This window comes from Balaenoptera acutorostrata, chromosome 10 (assembly GCF_949987535.1).
Source record: "Balaenoptera acutorostrata chromosome 10, mBalAcu1.1, whole genome shotgun sequence".
Taxonomy (NCBI): Eukaryota; Metazoa; Chordata; class Mammalia; order Artiodactyla; family Balaenopteridae; genus Balaenoptera; species Balaenoptera acutorostrata.
The window spans coordinates 56,644,657-56,661,111 of NC_080073.1; the positions used below are offsets into that span (position 1 = coordinate 56,644,657).

Consider the following 16,455-nt stretch of genomic DNA (forward strand, 5'->3'; position numbering starts at 1 on the left):
CCCCACCACATCTGTTCCACTGGCAGTGACCAAATGGCTAAAAATCCTCAGTACTGCAAATAAGGTTTATTCTTTACTAAAAATAAATCTTAGGGGAATGTACAGCAGATAGCTGACTGAATTTTACAGATCAAGATCCAAAATATGCATATCTAATATACCCAAGCATTCAAAAATCTGTACAATTATCAAGTTCTATTATTTATAATATAATTATCTGTACAATTATCAAGTTCAATTATCTTTACAATTAACAAGTTCAGTTTGCAGTACCATAGAGCGAAAAAGGTAGAGAAGTTCAAATTAGAAGGCCCAGGCTCTAGTTCTGCCTTCTACCAGACAGGAGGCCTCAAGCAGGTAACTAGGCCTCACTGTAACTCTGGTTCCTCACTGCGCTGTTTCAAAGTTCAAACGAACATGTGCTTTACACATTTTTGGTTTCTGGCAAATTAAAATACTGTAAAGCGCCATCATTATGGACTGATTTATGTCATCCCACCAACCCACATTCATATGTCGAAGTCCTGACCGCCAGTACCTCAGAATGTGACTGTATTTGGAGAGGGGGTCTTTAAGGAAGTAACTAAGTTAAAAGGTGAGCCCCAATCCAACATGACTCGTTTCCTTATAAAAAGAGAAGATTAGTACCCAGACACACACAGAGGGAAGACCATGAGAAGACACAAAAAGAGAGACCCACCTACAAGCCAAGGAGAGGCCTGAGAAGAAATCAACCCTCTGACACCCTGACCTCAGAATTTTAGCCCCCAGAACCGTGGGAAAATAAGGGCTAGAGAATTAAAAATTGAGTCAGACAATCTGTAAGCCAAAGAAGAACTGGAAATGATAATGGAAAGTCAAGTGAAAGTTCAGGACCTAAATGAAGAGGACCATCTGGTTGTTATCAGGCTCACGTCACGGTATCTTACTGCTATTTGGTGACTCTTACTGGGCTGTGCTTGAGAGTTAAACTTGAGTGCAGTTTATCTTTTAAATCTACAATGGAAATCTACATTGCTGAGGGAACACACTCAAAAGAAGGTGACTTCAACAGGCAAATGAGTGACTAAGAATGAGTGGTAGCTGCAATGGAGACCCCCAACTTATCAGAAGTCAAGGAACAAGTGGGTCCTTCAATATGATCAATAGCTATTTTAAAAACAACCAAACTATGATTGTTACATCATATTTGTTTAAACTCTTTATAAAAGGTAAGGGGCTCATGTTTAATACTAGGTGATTTGCACTTCACAGCAATTTTAATAAGGATTACTGTCAACCCAATACCAATTTATGAGCAGTACCTACGCCATTCAGTGTAAAACAGTCTCACAAAATGGATTTCTGATATTTAACACATGAAAGAAACATTCTGCAGTTATGTGTAAAATGAGCTGCTACTTTTCTGACACAAATTCTGATATAACTATTTTTTAAGTGGAACCTATTGGGTCCCAGAGTATTCAATTTAAATTATTACTCAATAAAATATAAACAAAAAGAGATGACTCCTAAAAAGAATTAGATACCAAAAAAAGAAAAAAGCTTCTGTTCATTATTTAAAACATATTTTATTACAGAAAGTATTGCATACTGATTTAAAGATGAATTATGAAAAGTATTATGAAATGTCCAAATAACTGGGGTACTTTCAGGTGGTGCAAAGGAATTGTCTGACTCCTAGTCTGTACATATCAGCTACAACAGAATGTACCAAACTACAGGAAAAGCTGAGCAGAGGCAATACATGTAGAAAACATGATTACTTCTCTCCAGCTGCTACATCCATCATTGTCTCTGACTTCCTGTGATTGAAGAAAGAAGTTGATGTCCATTTTTTGCCCTCACTCTGACCTCAATTTGAGTTCCCAAACTGTCAATGATGATAGTGCATTGTGCATTTCTACTTCCTGATTTTTCACTTTCATATTGAGGAGAAATTCTGAGTATTGTTTGGGGGCTTAAAGGTGGAGACAGTAAGAATAGGCCACCCAATGGAAGGGTGTCAGAATTACAAGGAAAGTGTATGGTCAATCTCAGAACCTGTGGGTGGTGGAAGGTAAAATGTACAAACACAACAAGGTCAAATAGACATCAGGTGTTGAAATCCACTTGCAGGAAGAAATGGAAATTTGGGCAGGACAAGAAACTTCAAAGGAAAGTGAAAATACATTACAAAGAAACTGATGTCTTACACATTCCTTATCCAGCGGAAATGATCTTTAATGAGTTGGCTACTGCCTTCAATAAGTTGAAGCTTAAGCATTATAACAGCTGCTATGTATTTATACCGAACGAGAAGAAATATATAACTTTTATTTTCAAACTGTGGTCTGGATGTTTAAGAAGGTAGCAGATTTACTTGGGCCTCATTCTTAATCTGTGGGAAACAAAATGGATGAGTTGGAATCATCACTAACTTAATGTCATACTTTCCAAGAAATCTCTTTGCTATACCTAACTGCAGGGACCGTTGGGAAGAGGAAATTTCTCATCCACACACATATAAATCCACAGGCAAAAGTATGCAAATGAGAAGTAATCAAATACTATTTTATAATACTGAAAGGATCTAGTAGAAACCTCAATTTATAAATGTATATACTATATCTAAAAAGTATCACTGGATTGGTTTGTTAACTTAAAGGCATATTTGATTACTAACCTGTTTAGACTACAGTATTTAGAATGCAAATATATTTTCTATAAATTAATTTCCATACTTATGAGAAATCATTGTAAAATGTCTGTGTAAATATGCCTAGTTTCTGCTTGATACTGTATTTTCCTATACTAAGTGAGAGATGCACTGTTATTTTTTACTTTTAATTTCTTTGCTCTTTCTAGCTAAATACAATGTATTTGATCAATCTTTAAAAATCAAGACTTCTTAAACATTATAGAGATAGTTTTTCTCTTCCTAGTAATGCAGACAGCCCCACCCTCAAGCTCACATAGGCACTACTCAAAGGCAAGAGGCTGCATAAGTATTTTATAAGTATGTAAGTGTGTGCTATCTTACAATGTGGTGATAAATATGACTATTATAATTTGATTTTCCATGGAGCTTGACCATAGACAAAGAAAATGATATTCTCTTAACTTATTTATTTTTATTATTTAAAGATTAAGCAGACATTTCTTGACTCTGTATCAGTCTCTCTTTAGCTTTTTAGCTTTATTGGAAAGTATGAACTCTTCTGGGAAAGAATAACTCTGGGATGTTGATAAGATTGAATTTCTGAGCCTTCAAAAGCTACGTGTAAGGACACGGGCTAACAAGAATTGACCCAGATAATGCTACACTGTTAAGCGTCTCTGTAGCCAGCTGACTGGTCTTCCCACTTGAAATTTCAGGGTCTATAACATTTCTTAATTAAGAACTGATGTTTGGCTGTTTTTAGTAGGCTAATTCAGCTTTATATTCTACTACTGCAATTTATCTTGTTATCATCTTTCTATTGTATTTGTGGAAATGAATAAGCAATACAGCAACAGATTTGAGTTTCTTAATCTGTATTTTAAGTCTGTGCTCATTTGTACTTAGCTTATAAAAAGAAATATATGTGACTACATGCCAAATGCATTCTACTCTTTCCAAACAACAAGAAGGTAGTTACAGCTGTATTCTGCAGCATTTTGACGGTCCTAATCACAGACTGGAGATAATTTAGGGACTAGAGTAAAACATGCTTCATTTGTATTTCAAATCCTAACCCTCAGCTACAAGTACAAAACTGCAAAAGAAATTCCTAATCAAATTTCTAACATAATATTTCAGATATAGTGACAAGATGCAAACCCATTTCTTGAATGAGAGTTATTGAAACTTCAGAATTTCCAGTAGAAAATACAAACGCTCTGTTTTCAAAATGTTAGAGATATAAAAAATGACAATGAGACTACAAATACCTTCATAAGTAACTTCAAAAATGAGTGTTCATATACATAACCATCTAGTTTCTCTTCATGCCCATCCTAATTACACAGAAGTCAATTAATATACATATCTTTTTACAACATTTCATATTTTATCCTTAGAAAAACTCTCAGTAACAAAAGGTTACTCAGAGTTGATGTGTAACATTCCAAATCTCTCTGAGATGTGGAAATCTCTCTGAGGTAGATATTAAGTGTATTGGTTGAATCTCTCTGCAAAGATATTAAGGGTATTGGTTTGCTAAGGTTGCCATAGGAAAATACCACAGACTGGGTGGCTTAAACAACAGGAACTTATTTTCTCACAGTTTTAAAGGCTAGGAGTCCAAGATCAAGGTCAGCAGGTCTGGTTTCTCTTGAGGTCTCTCCCTGGCCAGCAGACCGCTGCCCTCGTGCTCTGTCTTCGTATGGTCTTTACTCTGTGCACATGCACCCCTGGTGTCTCCCCTTGTATCCAAATTTTCTCTTCTTACAAGAACACCAGTCAGATTGGATTAGGGCTCACTCTACTGGCCTCTTTTAACTTAATCACCTCTTTAAAGGCCCTTAGTCCAAATACAGTCACATTCTGAGGTTAGAGTTTTAACTTGTGACCTTTGGGGGAACACAATTCAGCCCACAATGGTAAATGACAGAGCAAGAGCACAAATCTAGGTACTGACTTGAAGGCCTCTCATGTGTGTTCTGTGTGTGTGTTACATAAGCCCATCACAGTCTCCCAATGAAAGCAAACATATATTTTTCATGGAGAATAGTTGAATATAAATGAAAACAAGATGACGGGAGAAAAGGAAGAGGAGGGAGAGAACCTTCAAGATGGCAGAGAAGTAAGACGTGGAGATCAACTTCCTCCCCACAAATACATCAGAAATACATCTACATGTGGAAAAACTTCTACAGAACACCTACTGACGCTGGCAGAAGACTTCAGACCTCCCAAAAGGCAAGAAAATCCCCACGTACCTGGGTAGGGCAAAAGAAAAAAGAAAAAACAAAGACAAAAGAAAAGGGACGGGACCTGCACAAGTGGGAGGGAGCTGTGAAAGAGGAAAAGTTTCTACACACTAGGAAGCCCCTTCACTGGCGGAGACAGGGGCTGGGCGTGGGGGGTGGGCGGGGGGGGGAAGCTTCAGAGCCAAAGAGGACAGCACAGCAACAGGGGTGCAGAGGGCACAGCGGAGAGATTCCCGCACAGAGGATCGGTGCCAACCAGCACTCAGCAGCCTGAAAGGCTTGTCTGCTCACCCACCAGGGCGGGTGACGGCTGGGAGCTGAGGTTCGGGCTTCAGAGGTCAGACCTCAGGGAGAGGACTGGCGTTGGCTGCATAAACACAGCCTGAAGGGGGCTAGAGCGCCACAGCTAGCCAGGAGGGAGTCCTGGAAAAAGTCTGGACCTTCCTAAGAGGCAAGAGACTACTGTTTCAGGGTGCGCGAGGAGAGGAGGTACAGAACACCGCCTAAACGAGCTTCAGAGAAGGGCGTGAGCTACAGCTATCAGCAAGGACACCAGAGACGGGCACGAAACGCTAACACTGCTGCTGCAGCCACCAAGAAGCCTGTGTGCAAGCACAGGTCACTATCCACACCTCCCCTCCCAGGAGCCTGTGCAGCCCACCACTGCCAGGGTCCTGTGATCCAGGGACAGCTTCCCCAGGGGAACACACGGTGCGCCTCAGGCTGTTGCAATGTCACCCCAGCCTCTGCCACTGCAGGCTCGCCCCGCATTCCATACCCTCCCTCCCCCAGGCCTGAGTGAGCCAGTGCCCCTTAAACAGCCACTCCTCTAACCCTGTCCTGTCTGGGTGAAGAACAGATGCCAGAGGGCGACCTACACACAGAGGTGGGGCCAAATCCAAAGCTGAACCCCAGGAGCTGTGCGAACAAAGAAGAGAAAGGGAAATTTCTCCGTGCAGGCACAGGAGCAGCAGATTAAATCTCCAAAATCAACTTGATGAACCCTGCATCTGTGAAATACCTGAATAGACAACAAATCATCCCAAAACTGAGGCTGTGGACTTTGGGAGCAACTGTAGACTTGGGGTTTGCTGTATGCAACTGATTAGTTTCTGAAATTTATGTATATCTTAGTATAGTTTTTAGCACTTGTTATCATTGGTGGATTTGTTTATTGGTTTGGTTGCTCTCCTCTTTTTTTTTTATTACTTTCTTTATGCTTTTATTTTAATAATATTGTTTTATTTTTTACTTTAATAACTTATTTATTGTATTTTATTTTACTTTTTTCTTTCTTTCTTTCTTTTCTCCCTTTTCTTCTGAGCTGTGTGGCTGACAGGATCTTGGTGCTCCAGCTGGGTGTCAGTACTTAGCCTCTGAGGTAGGAAAGCCGAGTTCAGTACATTGGACTACAGGAGACCTCCTAGCTCCATGTAATATTAATTGGTGAGAGCTCTCCCAGAGATCTCTGTCTCAATGCTAAGACCCAGCTCCACTCAACGACCAGCAAGCTCCAGTGCTGGACAGCCCATGCCAAACAACTAACAACACAGGAACACAACCCCACTCATTAGCAGAGAGGCTGCCTAAAATCATACTAAGTCCACAGACACCCCAAAACACACAATTGGATGCGATCCTCCCCTCCAGAAAGACAAGATCCAGCCTCATCCACCAGAACACAAGCACCAGTCCCCTCAACCAGGAAGCCTACACAACCCACTGAACCAACTTTACCCACTGGGGGCAGACACCAAAAACAACAGGAACTATGAACGTGCAGGCTGTGAAAAGGAGATGCCAAACACAGTAAGTTAAGCAAAACGAGAAGACAGAGAAATATGCAGCAGATGAAGGAGCAAAGTAAAATCCCACAAGACCAAAGAAATGAAAGGAAATAGCTACATGAAAAAGAATTCAGAGTAATGATAGTAAAGATGATCCAAAATCTTGGAAACAGAATGGAGAAAACACAAGAAACGTTTAACAAGAACCTAGAAGCACTAAAGAACAAATAAACAATGATGAACAACACAATAAATGAAATTAAAAATTCTCTACAAGGCATCAATAGCAGCATAACTGATAAGTGACCTGGAAAATAAAATAGTGGAAATAACTACTGAAGAGCAGGCTAAAGAAAAAAGAATGAGAAGAATTGAGGACAGTCTCAGAGACCTCTGGGACAACATTAAACGCATCAACATTCAAATTACAGGAATCCAGGAAGAAGAAGAAAAAAGAAAGGGACTGAGAAAATATTTGAAGAGATTATCATTGAAAACTTCCCTAATATGGGAAAGGAAATAGTCAGTCAAGTCCAGGAAGAGCAGAAAGTCCCATACAGGATAAATCTAAGGAGAAACACGCCAAGACACATATTAATCAAACCATCAAAAATTAAATACAAAGAAAAAATATTAAAAGCAGCAAGGGAAAAGCAACGAATAACATACAAGGGAATTGCCATAAGGTTAACAGCTGATCTTTCAGCAGAAACTCTGCAAGCCAGAACGGAGTGGCATGATGTATCTAAAGTGATGAAAGGAAAAACCTACAACAAAGATTACTCTACTCAGCACGGATGTCATTCAGATTCGACGGAGAAATTAAAACTTATACAGACAAGCAAAAGCTAAGAGAATTCAGCACCACCAGACCAGCTTTACAACAAATGCTAAAGGAACTTCTCTAGGCAGGAAAGAAAAGAGAAGGAAAACACCTACAATAACAAGCCCAAACAATTAAGAAAATGGTAATAGGAACATGCATATCGATAATTACCTTAAATGTAAATGGATGAAATGCGCCAACCAAAAGGAACAGACTGGCTTATGGATACTAAAAAAAGATCCGTATATATGCTGTCTACAAGAGATCCACTTCAGACCTAGGGACACATACAGACTGAAAGTGAGAAGATGGAAAAAGATATTCCAAGCAAATGGAAATCAAATGAAAGCTGGAGGAGCAACTCTCATATCAGAAAAACAGACTTTAAAATAAAGACTATTACAAGAGACAAAGAAGGACACTACATAATTATCAAGGGTTCATTCCAAGAAGAAGATATAACAAGTGTATATATTTATGAACCAAAAATAGGAGCATCTCAATACATAAGGCAAATGCTAACAGCCATAAAAGGGGAAATCGACAGAAATACAATCATAGTAGGGGACTTTAACACCCCACTTTCACCAATGGACAGATCATCCAAAATGAAAATAAATAAGGAAACACAAGCTTTAAGTGATACATTAAACAAGATGGACTTAATTGATACTTATAGGACATTCCATCCAAAACAACAAAATAAACTTTCTTCTCAAGTGCTCATGGAACATTCTTCAGGATACATCATACCTTGAGCCACAAATCAAGCCTTGGTAAATTTAAGAAAATCGAAATTGTATCAAGTATCTTCTCCGACCAAAACGCTATGAGACTAGAAATCAATTACAGAAAAAAAACTGTAAAACATACAAACACATGGAAGCTAAAGAATATGCTATTAAATAACCAAGAGATCACTGAAGAAATCAAAGAGGAAAGCAAAAAATACCCGGAAACAAATGACAATGAAAACACGACGACCTAAAACCTATGGGATGCAGCAAAAGCAGTTCTAAGAGGGAAGTTTATAGCAATACAATCCTACCTCAAGAAACAAGAAACATCTCAAATAAACAACCTAACTTTACACCTAAAGTAATTAGAGAAAAAAAGAACAAAAAACCCCAAAGTTAGCAGAAGAAAAAAAATCAAAGAGATCAAATCAGAAATAAATGAAAAAGAAATGAAGGAAACTAGAGCAAAGATCAATAAAACTAAAAGCTGGTTTTTTTAGAAGATAAACAAAATTGATAAACCATTAGCCAGACTCATCAAGAAAAAAAGGGAGAAGACTGAAATCAACAGAATTAGAAATGAAAAAGGAGAAGTAACAACTGACACTGCAGAAATACAAAGGATCATAAGAGATTACTACAAGCAACAACATGCCAAAAAAACCAGACAACCTGGAAGAAACGGACAAATTCTTAGAAAAGCATAACCTTCTGAGACCGAACCAGGAAGAAATAGAAAATATAAACAGACCAATCAAAAGCACTGAAATTGGGGCTTCCCTTGTGGCGCAGTGGTTGAGAATCTGCCTGCTAATGCAGGGGACATGGGTTCGAGTCCTGGTCTGGGAAGATGCCACATGCCGCGGAGCAGCTAGGCCCGTGAGCCACAATTACTGAGCCTGCGCATCTGGAGCCTGTGCTCCACAACAATAGAGGCCGCGATAGTGAGAGGCCCGCGAACCGCGATGAAGAGTGGCCCCCACTTGCCACAACTAGAGAAAGCCCTCGCACAGAAACGAAGACCCAACACAGCCATAAATAAATAAATAAATAAATAAAAATTAAAAAAAAAAGCACTGAAATTGAGACTGATTTAAAATCTTCCAACAAACAAAAGCTGAGGACCACATGGCTTCCCAGGCGAAATCTATCAAACATTTAGAGAAGAGCTAACACCTATCCTACTCAAACTCTTCCAAAATATAGCAGAGGGAGGAACACTACCAAACTCATTCTCTGAGGCCACCATCATCACCCTGATACCAAAACCAGACACAGATGTCACAAAAAAAGAAAACTACAGGCCAATATCACTAATGAACATAGATGCAAAAATTCTCAACAAAATACTAGCAAACAGATTCCAACAGCACATTAAAAGGATCATACAATATGATCAAGTGGGGTTTATCCCAGGAATGCAAGGATTCTTCAATATATGCAAATCAATCAATGTGATACACCATATTAACAAACTGAAGAAGAAAAACCATATGAAACGCTCAACAGATGCCAAAAAAGCTTTCAACAAAAGCTTACACCTATTTATGATAAAAACCCTCCAGAAAGTAGGAAAACAGGGGACTTACCTCAACCTAATAAAGGCCATATATGACAAACCCACAGCCAACATTGTTCTCAATGGTGAAAAACTGAAACCATATCCACTAAGATAAGGAACAATACAAGGTTGCCCACTCTCACCACTATTATTCAACATAGTTTTAGAAGTTTTAGCCACAGCAATCAGAGAAGAAAAAGAAATAAAAAGAATCCAACTCATCAAAGAAGAAGTAAAGCTGTCACTGTGTGCAGATGACATGGTACTATGCATAGAGAATCCTAAAGATGCTACCAGAAAACTACTAGAGCTAATTAATGAATCTGGTAAAGTAGCAGGATACAAATTGATGCACAGAAATCTCTTGCATTCCTGTACACTAATGATGAAAAATCTGAAAGTGAAATTAAGGAAACACTCCCATTTACCACTGCAACAAAAAGAATAAAATACCTAGTAAAAAACCTACTTAAGGAGACAAAAGACCTGTATGCAGAAAATTATAAGGAACTGATGAAAGAAATTAAAGATGATAAAAACAGATGCAGAGATATATGATGTTCTTGGATTGGAAGAATCAATACTGTGAAAATGACTATACTACACAAAGCAATCTACAGATTCAATGCAATTCTTATCAAACTACCAATGGCATCTTTCACAGAACTAGAACAGAAAATTTCACAATTTATATGGAAACAGAAAAAAACCCAAATAGTCAAAGCAATCTTGAGAAAGAAAAATGGAGCTGGAGGAATCAGGCTTCCTGACTTCAGATTATACTACAAAGCTACAGTAATCAAGACAGTATGGTACTGGCACAAAAACAGAAATATAGATCCATGGAACAGGATAGAAAGCCCAGAGATAAACCCATGCACATATGGTCACCTTATGTTTGAGAAAGGAGGCAAGAATATACAATGGAGAAAAGACAGTCCTTTCAATAAGTGGTGCTGGAAAAACTGGACAGCTACATGTAAAAGAATGAAAATAGAACACTCCCTACTCTCTAACACCATACACAAAAATAAACTCTAAATGGATTAAAGACGTAAATGTAAGGCTAGACACTATAAAACTCTTAGGGGAAAACATAGGAAGAACACTCTTTGACATAAATCACAGCAACATCCGTTTTGACCAACCTCCTAAAGAAATGGAAATAAAACAAAAATAAACAAGTGGGACCTTATGAGACTTAAAAGCTTTTGCACAGCAAAGGAAACCATAAACAAGATGAAAAGACAACCCTCAGAATGGGAGAAAATATTTGCAAACGAAGCAACTGATAAAGGATTAATCTCCAAAATTTACAAGCAGCTCATCCAACTCAATATCAAAAAAACAAACAACCCAATACAAAAATGGGCAGAAGACCTAAATAGACATTTCTCCAAAGATGATATACAGATGGCCAACAAACACATGAAAGGATGCTCAACATCACTAATCATGAGAGAAATGCAAATGAAAACTACAATGAGGTATCGCCTCACACTAGTCAGATTGGCCATCATCAAAAAATCTAGAAACAATAAGTGCTGGAGAGGGTGTGGAGAAAAAGGAACCCTCTTGCACTGTTGGTGGGAATGTAAACTGATACAGCCACTATGGAGAACAGTATGGAGGTTCCTTAAAAAACTAAAAATAGAACTACCATATGACCCAGCAATCGCACTACTGGGCATATACCGTGAGAAAACCATAATTCAGAAAGAGTCATATACCATGATGTCCATTTCAGCACTATTTACAATAAGCAAGACATGGAAGCAACCTAAGTGTCTACTGACAGATGAATGGATAAAGAAGATGTGGCACACATATATACAATGGAATATTACTCAGCCATAAAAAGAAACAAAATTGAGTTATTTGTAGAGGTGGATGGACCTAGAGTCTGTCATACAGAGTGAAGTAAGTCAGAAAAAGAAAAACAAATATCGCATGCTAACACATATATACAGAATCTAAAAAAAAAAAAAAAAGGTTCTGAACAATCTAAGGGCAGGACAGGAATAAAGATGCAGACATAGAGAATGGACGTGAGGACATGGGGAGGGGGAAGGGTAAGCTAGGAAGAAGTGAGAAAGTGGCACTGACATATATACACTACCAAATGTAAAATAGGTAGCTAGTGGGAAGCAGCCACACAGCACAGGGAGATCACCCTGGTGCTTTGTTAGCACCTAGAGGGGTGGGATATGGAGGGTGGGAGGGAGACGCGAGAGGGAGTGCATATGGGGATATATGTATACATAGAGCTGATTTACTTTGTTATACAGCAAAAACTAACACAACATTGTAAAGCAATTATACTCCAGTAAAGATGTTTAAAATAATTTAAAAATTAAGAAAAATAAAAAGAGAGGCATCAAAACTCATGAAAGAAATTATAAAGTTTTCAATAAAGACTAAACTGGAAGGAACACAGAAAAAATATGCTCAATTTGTAACTCCTTCAGAAAAATAAAAGATGGAAAGGGAAAAATATTTAAATTAAAAAAATGAAAAGATGATAACAGTGGAAGAAAAAATTAATACCAAAGCTAACCAAAGAAGATTCACTATCAGTACTACAGAAGTCCCAAAATAAAATCAAAGCAATGCAACTGAATAAACTGCTTAAAATTAAAAAAAAATGTTATTGAAATAAAAAATTTGAAACCATACACTGAAAATGAACATTGCATACTTGGGAAATAAACTCAGAACAGGAAAAACTGAGCCATACAGCAGTAAATATACAACTATCTAAAGAAAAAGAAAAAAATCTTTTAGGCATCTAGGCAACAGTTACAGAATATAAATTTTTTTCAGGATAGGTCATCCTGTGCCATAAATCAAGATTCAGTGAAACAGACTACAACAGTTAAATTAGGAATCAATAACAATAAGACATTTTTAGAATCCTGCATATTTTATAATTTAAAAACACACTTCTAATAACTCATTTCAAAGAAGAAATCACAAACTGAATAGTAATAAAATACAACATATTAAAATTTGTGAGATATAACTGAAGAAGTACTTAATAAGAGAAATCCATAGCTTTAATTGCTCATATAAGGAGGGAAACAGATATGAGTCAGATATCTAAGTTTCCAGTTTAAGAAACTAGAAAAACAAGAATTAAACCCAAAGAAGTCAGGGAAAGAATAACAATGAGATCAAAAAATAATAAATAAGAAGTTAGACAACAATAGGGAAGAAGTTGATTCTTTGAAAAGTTTTGAAAGTTAATAAACTTAGCAAGACTATACCTCAATAGTTTATTATAAAACAGCAACAAAAATCTTACCTTGGCCAAGTCTGTAATTTTACCAAAACCAGGCTTCCAAGAGGGAGCTGTGAATAGACGATCTTAAATCCACTTTGATGAAGCTGAGACTCTTCAGGAAAGTCTTCTTCAGAGACAGAGCACTTATTGTACCTTAAATCAGTGTTCATGAAGCAGTACCATGGTTCATTGTGATCAACTTTGGCTGCATCCTCACTTGACAAAAATCTCCACTTCAAACAACTTTCATTCTCACACTGAACCCACACTTTGTTTACATACATGTTGTTTTCCACTGAGGAATCCACTGCCGTATTACAATATTCTGCTATCATCTTACTATTCAATTTTCCTTTTTCCATAAATGCATTTAATCTGGAAAATAAATAACAGGAAAATAAAAGAATACGATTTGAGTGTATAAGGAGAGAAAGTTCAAGCCAAAATCCGAGAAGTAGCTCTTTTATATCTTTTTTGCCCACCTCTTCTCTGTACATGTTGAACATGTTATGTTTCCACCTACCCAGAAACAAAGGAACAAAACAGAAACATCAATCACTCTGGTTATAAAATGCTCCAAAATTAAAAATAAGAAAAGTATGATGGAGCAGAAGTAGAGTAGAGGTTTACTATAATATCTATTCTATTACCAGTCAGTACATATCTAATATATATCCAGTACTTTTGCCATAATAACAGCTAAGTCTTATTCAGTGCTGACTATGAGCCAAATACTATTCTAAGTACCTTATGCACACAGCTTATATAGTCTTCCCAACAACCTCAGTATGAGCACTTTTAGAGAGAAAAGGAAAGCTTAGAAAAGTAAAGTAATTTATTTAAAGTCCCAGAGCTACTATGTGACAGAGCTGGGATTTAAATGCAGGCAGTTTTCTCCCTAATTGTATGGTCTTATCCACTAGGCTGTACTGCCTCTTCGGTATATGGTGGACATAGTGTGACTTGATCCCCTTTTCTAATTCTGAGGAAAACCAAAGGCAGCAAAATATTTCACCATGTGAAAATTTGAAATTTATTTTTAAAAAATTAAAGGACTCTTTTGCTTATATAGCTTTACCTTTTAACCATTATTAATTAAAATGATTTGAAAAAAATTTCTCAGAGGTTTTTTATCATGAAAATTTTAAACATATAAAACGTTAGAATTATATGAGTTAGCCCCTGACTTCTAGCTTCTATAATAATAGTTACATGTATACTAAAAAATAAGTAATATAGCTAAAATACAAATAAAACTATCAGCAACTTATTTTGAAATACAAAACCTAGTTTTTTAAAAAAAGACTTACATATACCATATTAATAAATTAGTAGAACAACCACTATCGAATATAAGAACCATTTAAAGAAGCTCTTAATCCAAGAGTTAATTGTATAATTAGAAACACACTTATAATCATATACCTTTCCATGAGCACTACAAATCACTTTAGAATAAAATTTGCCAATATATTTCAATAGCCATAGCCACAATTTTTGACCTATTAATCCCACTCATTTGAATGTATACAAAGAAAATAAACTTACAAGAAACTAACCTAATGAAGAAAACAATAGCAAAGATGAATAAAACTAAAAGCTGGTTCTTTGAGAAGATAAACAAAAATTGATAAACCTTTAGCCAGACTCATCAAGAAAAGAAGGGAGAGGACTCAAATCAAAAAAATTAGAAATGAAAAAGGAGAAGTTACAACTGACATCACAGAAATACAAGGAATTATAAGAGACTTCTACAAGCAACTATATGCTAGTAAAATGAACAACCTGGAAGAAATGGACAAATTCTTAGAAAAGTATAACCTTGAACACTGCATCAAGAAGAAACAGAAAATATGAACTGACCAATCAGAAGTAATGAAATTGAAACTGTAATTAAAAATCTTCCAACAAACCAAAGTCCAGCACCAGATGGCTTTCCAGGCAAATTCTATCAATCATTTAGAGAAGAGCTAAAGCCTATCCTGCTCAAACTGTTCCAAACAATTGCAGAGGGTGCAACACTCCCATACTCATTCTATGAGGCCACCATCACCCTGATACCAAAACCAGACAAAGATATCACAAAAAGGAAAACTGCAGGCCTATATCACTGATGAACATAGACGCAAAAACCCTCAACAAAACACCAGCAAACAGACTCCAACAACACATTAAAAGGATCATACACCATGATCAAGTGGGATTTATCCCAGGGATGCAAGGATTCTTCAATATATGCAAATCGATCAATGTGATACACCATATTAACAAATTCAAGAATAAAAACCATATGATCATCTCAATAGATGCAGAAAAAGCTTTCGACAAAATTCAACACCGATATATGATAAAAACTCTCCAGAAAGTAGACAGAGAGGGAACCTAGCTCAACATAATAAAGGCCACTTATGGAAAACCCACAGCAAACGTTATTCTCAATGGTGAAAAACTGAAAGCATTTCCTCTAAGATCAGGAACAAGACAAGGGTATCCACTTTCACGACTGTTATCCAACATAGTCTTGTAAGTGCTAGCCACGGCAATCAGAAAAGAAAAAGAAATAAAAGGAACCCAAATTGGAAAAGAAGAAGTACAACTGTCACTGTTTGCAGATGACATGGTACTATATACACAGAAAGCCCTAAAGATGCTACCGGAAAACTACTAGAGCTAATCAATAAATTTAGTAAAGTTGCAGGATACAAAATTAATACATAAAAATCTATTGCATTCTTATACACTAACAATGAAAGATCAAAAAGAGAAATTAAGAAAACAATCCTATTTACGATTGCAACAAAAAGAATAAAATACCCAGGAATAAACCTCCCTGAGGAGGCAAAAGACCTGTACTCAGAAAATTATAAGATGCCGATGAAAGAAATCAAAGATGACAGAAACAGATGGAGAGATATACCATGTTCTTGGATTGGAAGAATCAATTTTGTGAAAATAACTATACTACCAAAAACAATCTACAGAAACAATGCAATCCCTATCAAATTACCAATGGCATTTTCCACAAAACTAGAACAGAAAATTTTACGATATTTATGGAAACGCAAAAGACCTCGAATAGCCAAAGCAATCTTGAGAAAGAAAAACGGAGCTGGAGGAATCAGGCTCCCTGACTTAAGACTATACTACAAAGCTACAGTAATCAAGACAGCATGGTACTGGCACAAAAACAGAAATATACATCAATGGAACAGGATAGAAAGCCCAGAGATAAACCCACGCACATATGGTCACCTAAGCTATGACAAAGGAGGCAAGAATATACAATGGAGAAAAAACAGCCTCTTCGATAAGTGATGCTCAGAACACTGGACAGCTCCACGTTAAAGAATGAAATTAGAACACTCCCT

At 37.0% G+C, this 16,455-nt stretch overlaps 1 protein-coding gene across 5 annotated transcripts in view; it reads right to left on the reverse strand.

The window, feature by feature from the left end:
- Window positions 1–16,455, reverse strand: part of ZCWPW2 (zinc finger CW-type and PWWP domain containing 2) — a 139,111-nt gene that overhangs the window by 64,124 nt on the left and 58,532 nt on the right. For 3 of the 5 annotated variants that reach the window (XM_057554676.1, XM_007191541.2, XM_007191542.3), the window contains exons 2-3: window positions 13,570–13,606; window positions 13,109–13,462 (exon numbers count right to left, since the gene is read on the reverse strand). In XM_057554676.1, coding sequence (XP_057410659.1) covers window positions 13,109–13,449 — 341 coding nt within the window. In that variant the 5' untranslated portion in view covers window positions 13,450–13,462; window positions 13,570–13,606. The remainder of the gene's footprint in view (window positions 1–13,108; window positions 13,463–13,569; window positions 13,607–16,455) is intronic. The other 2 variants (XM_057554675.1, XM_007191540.2) reach the window with 1 other exon arrangement.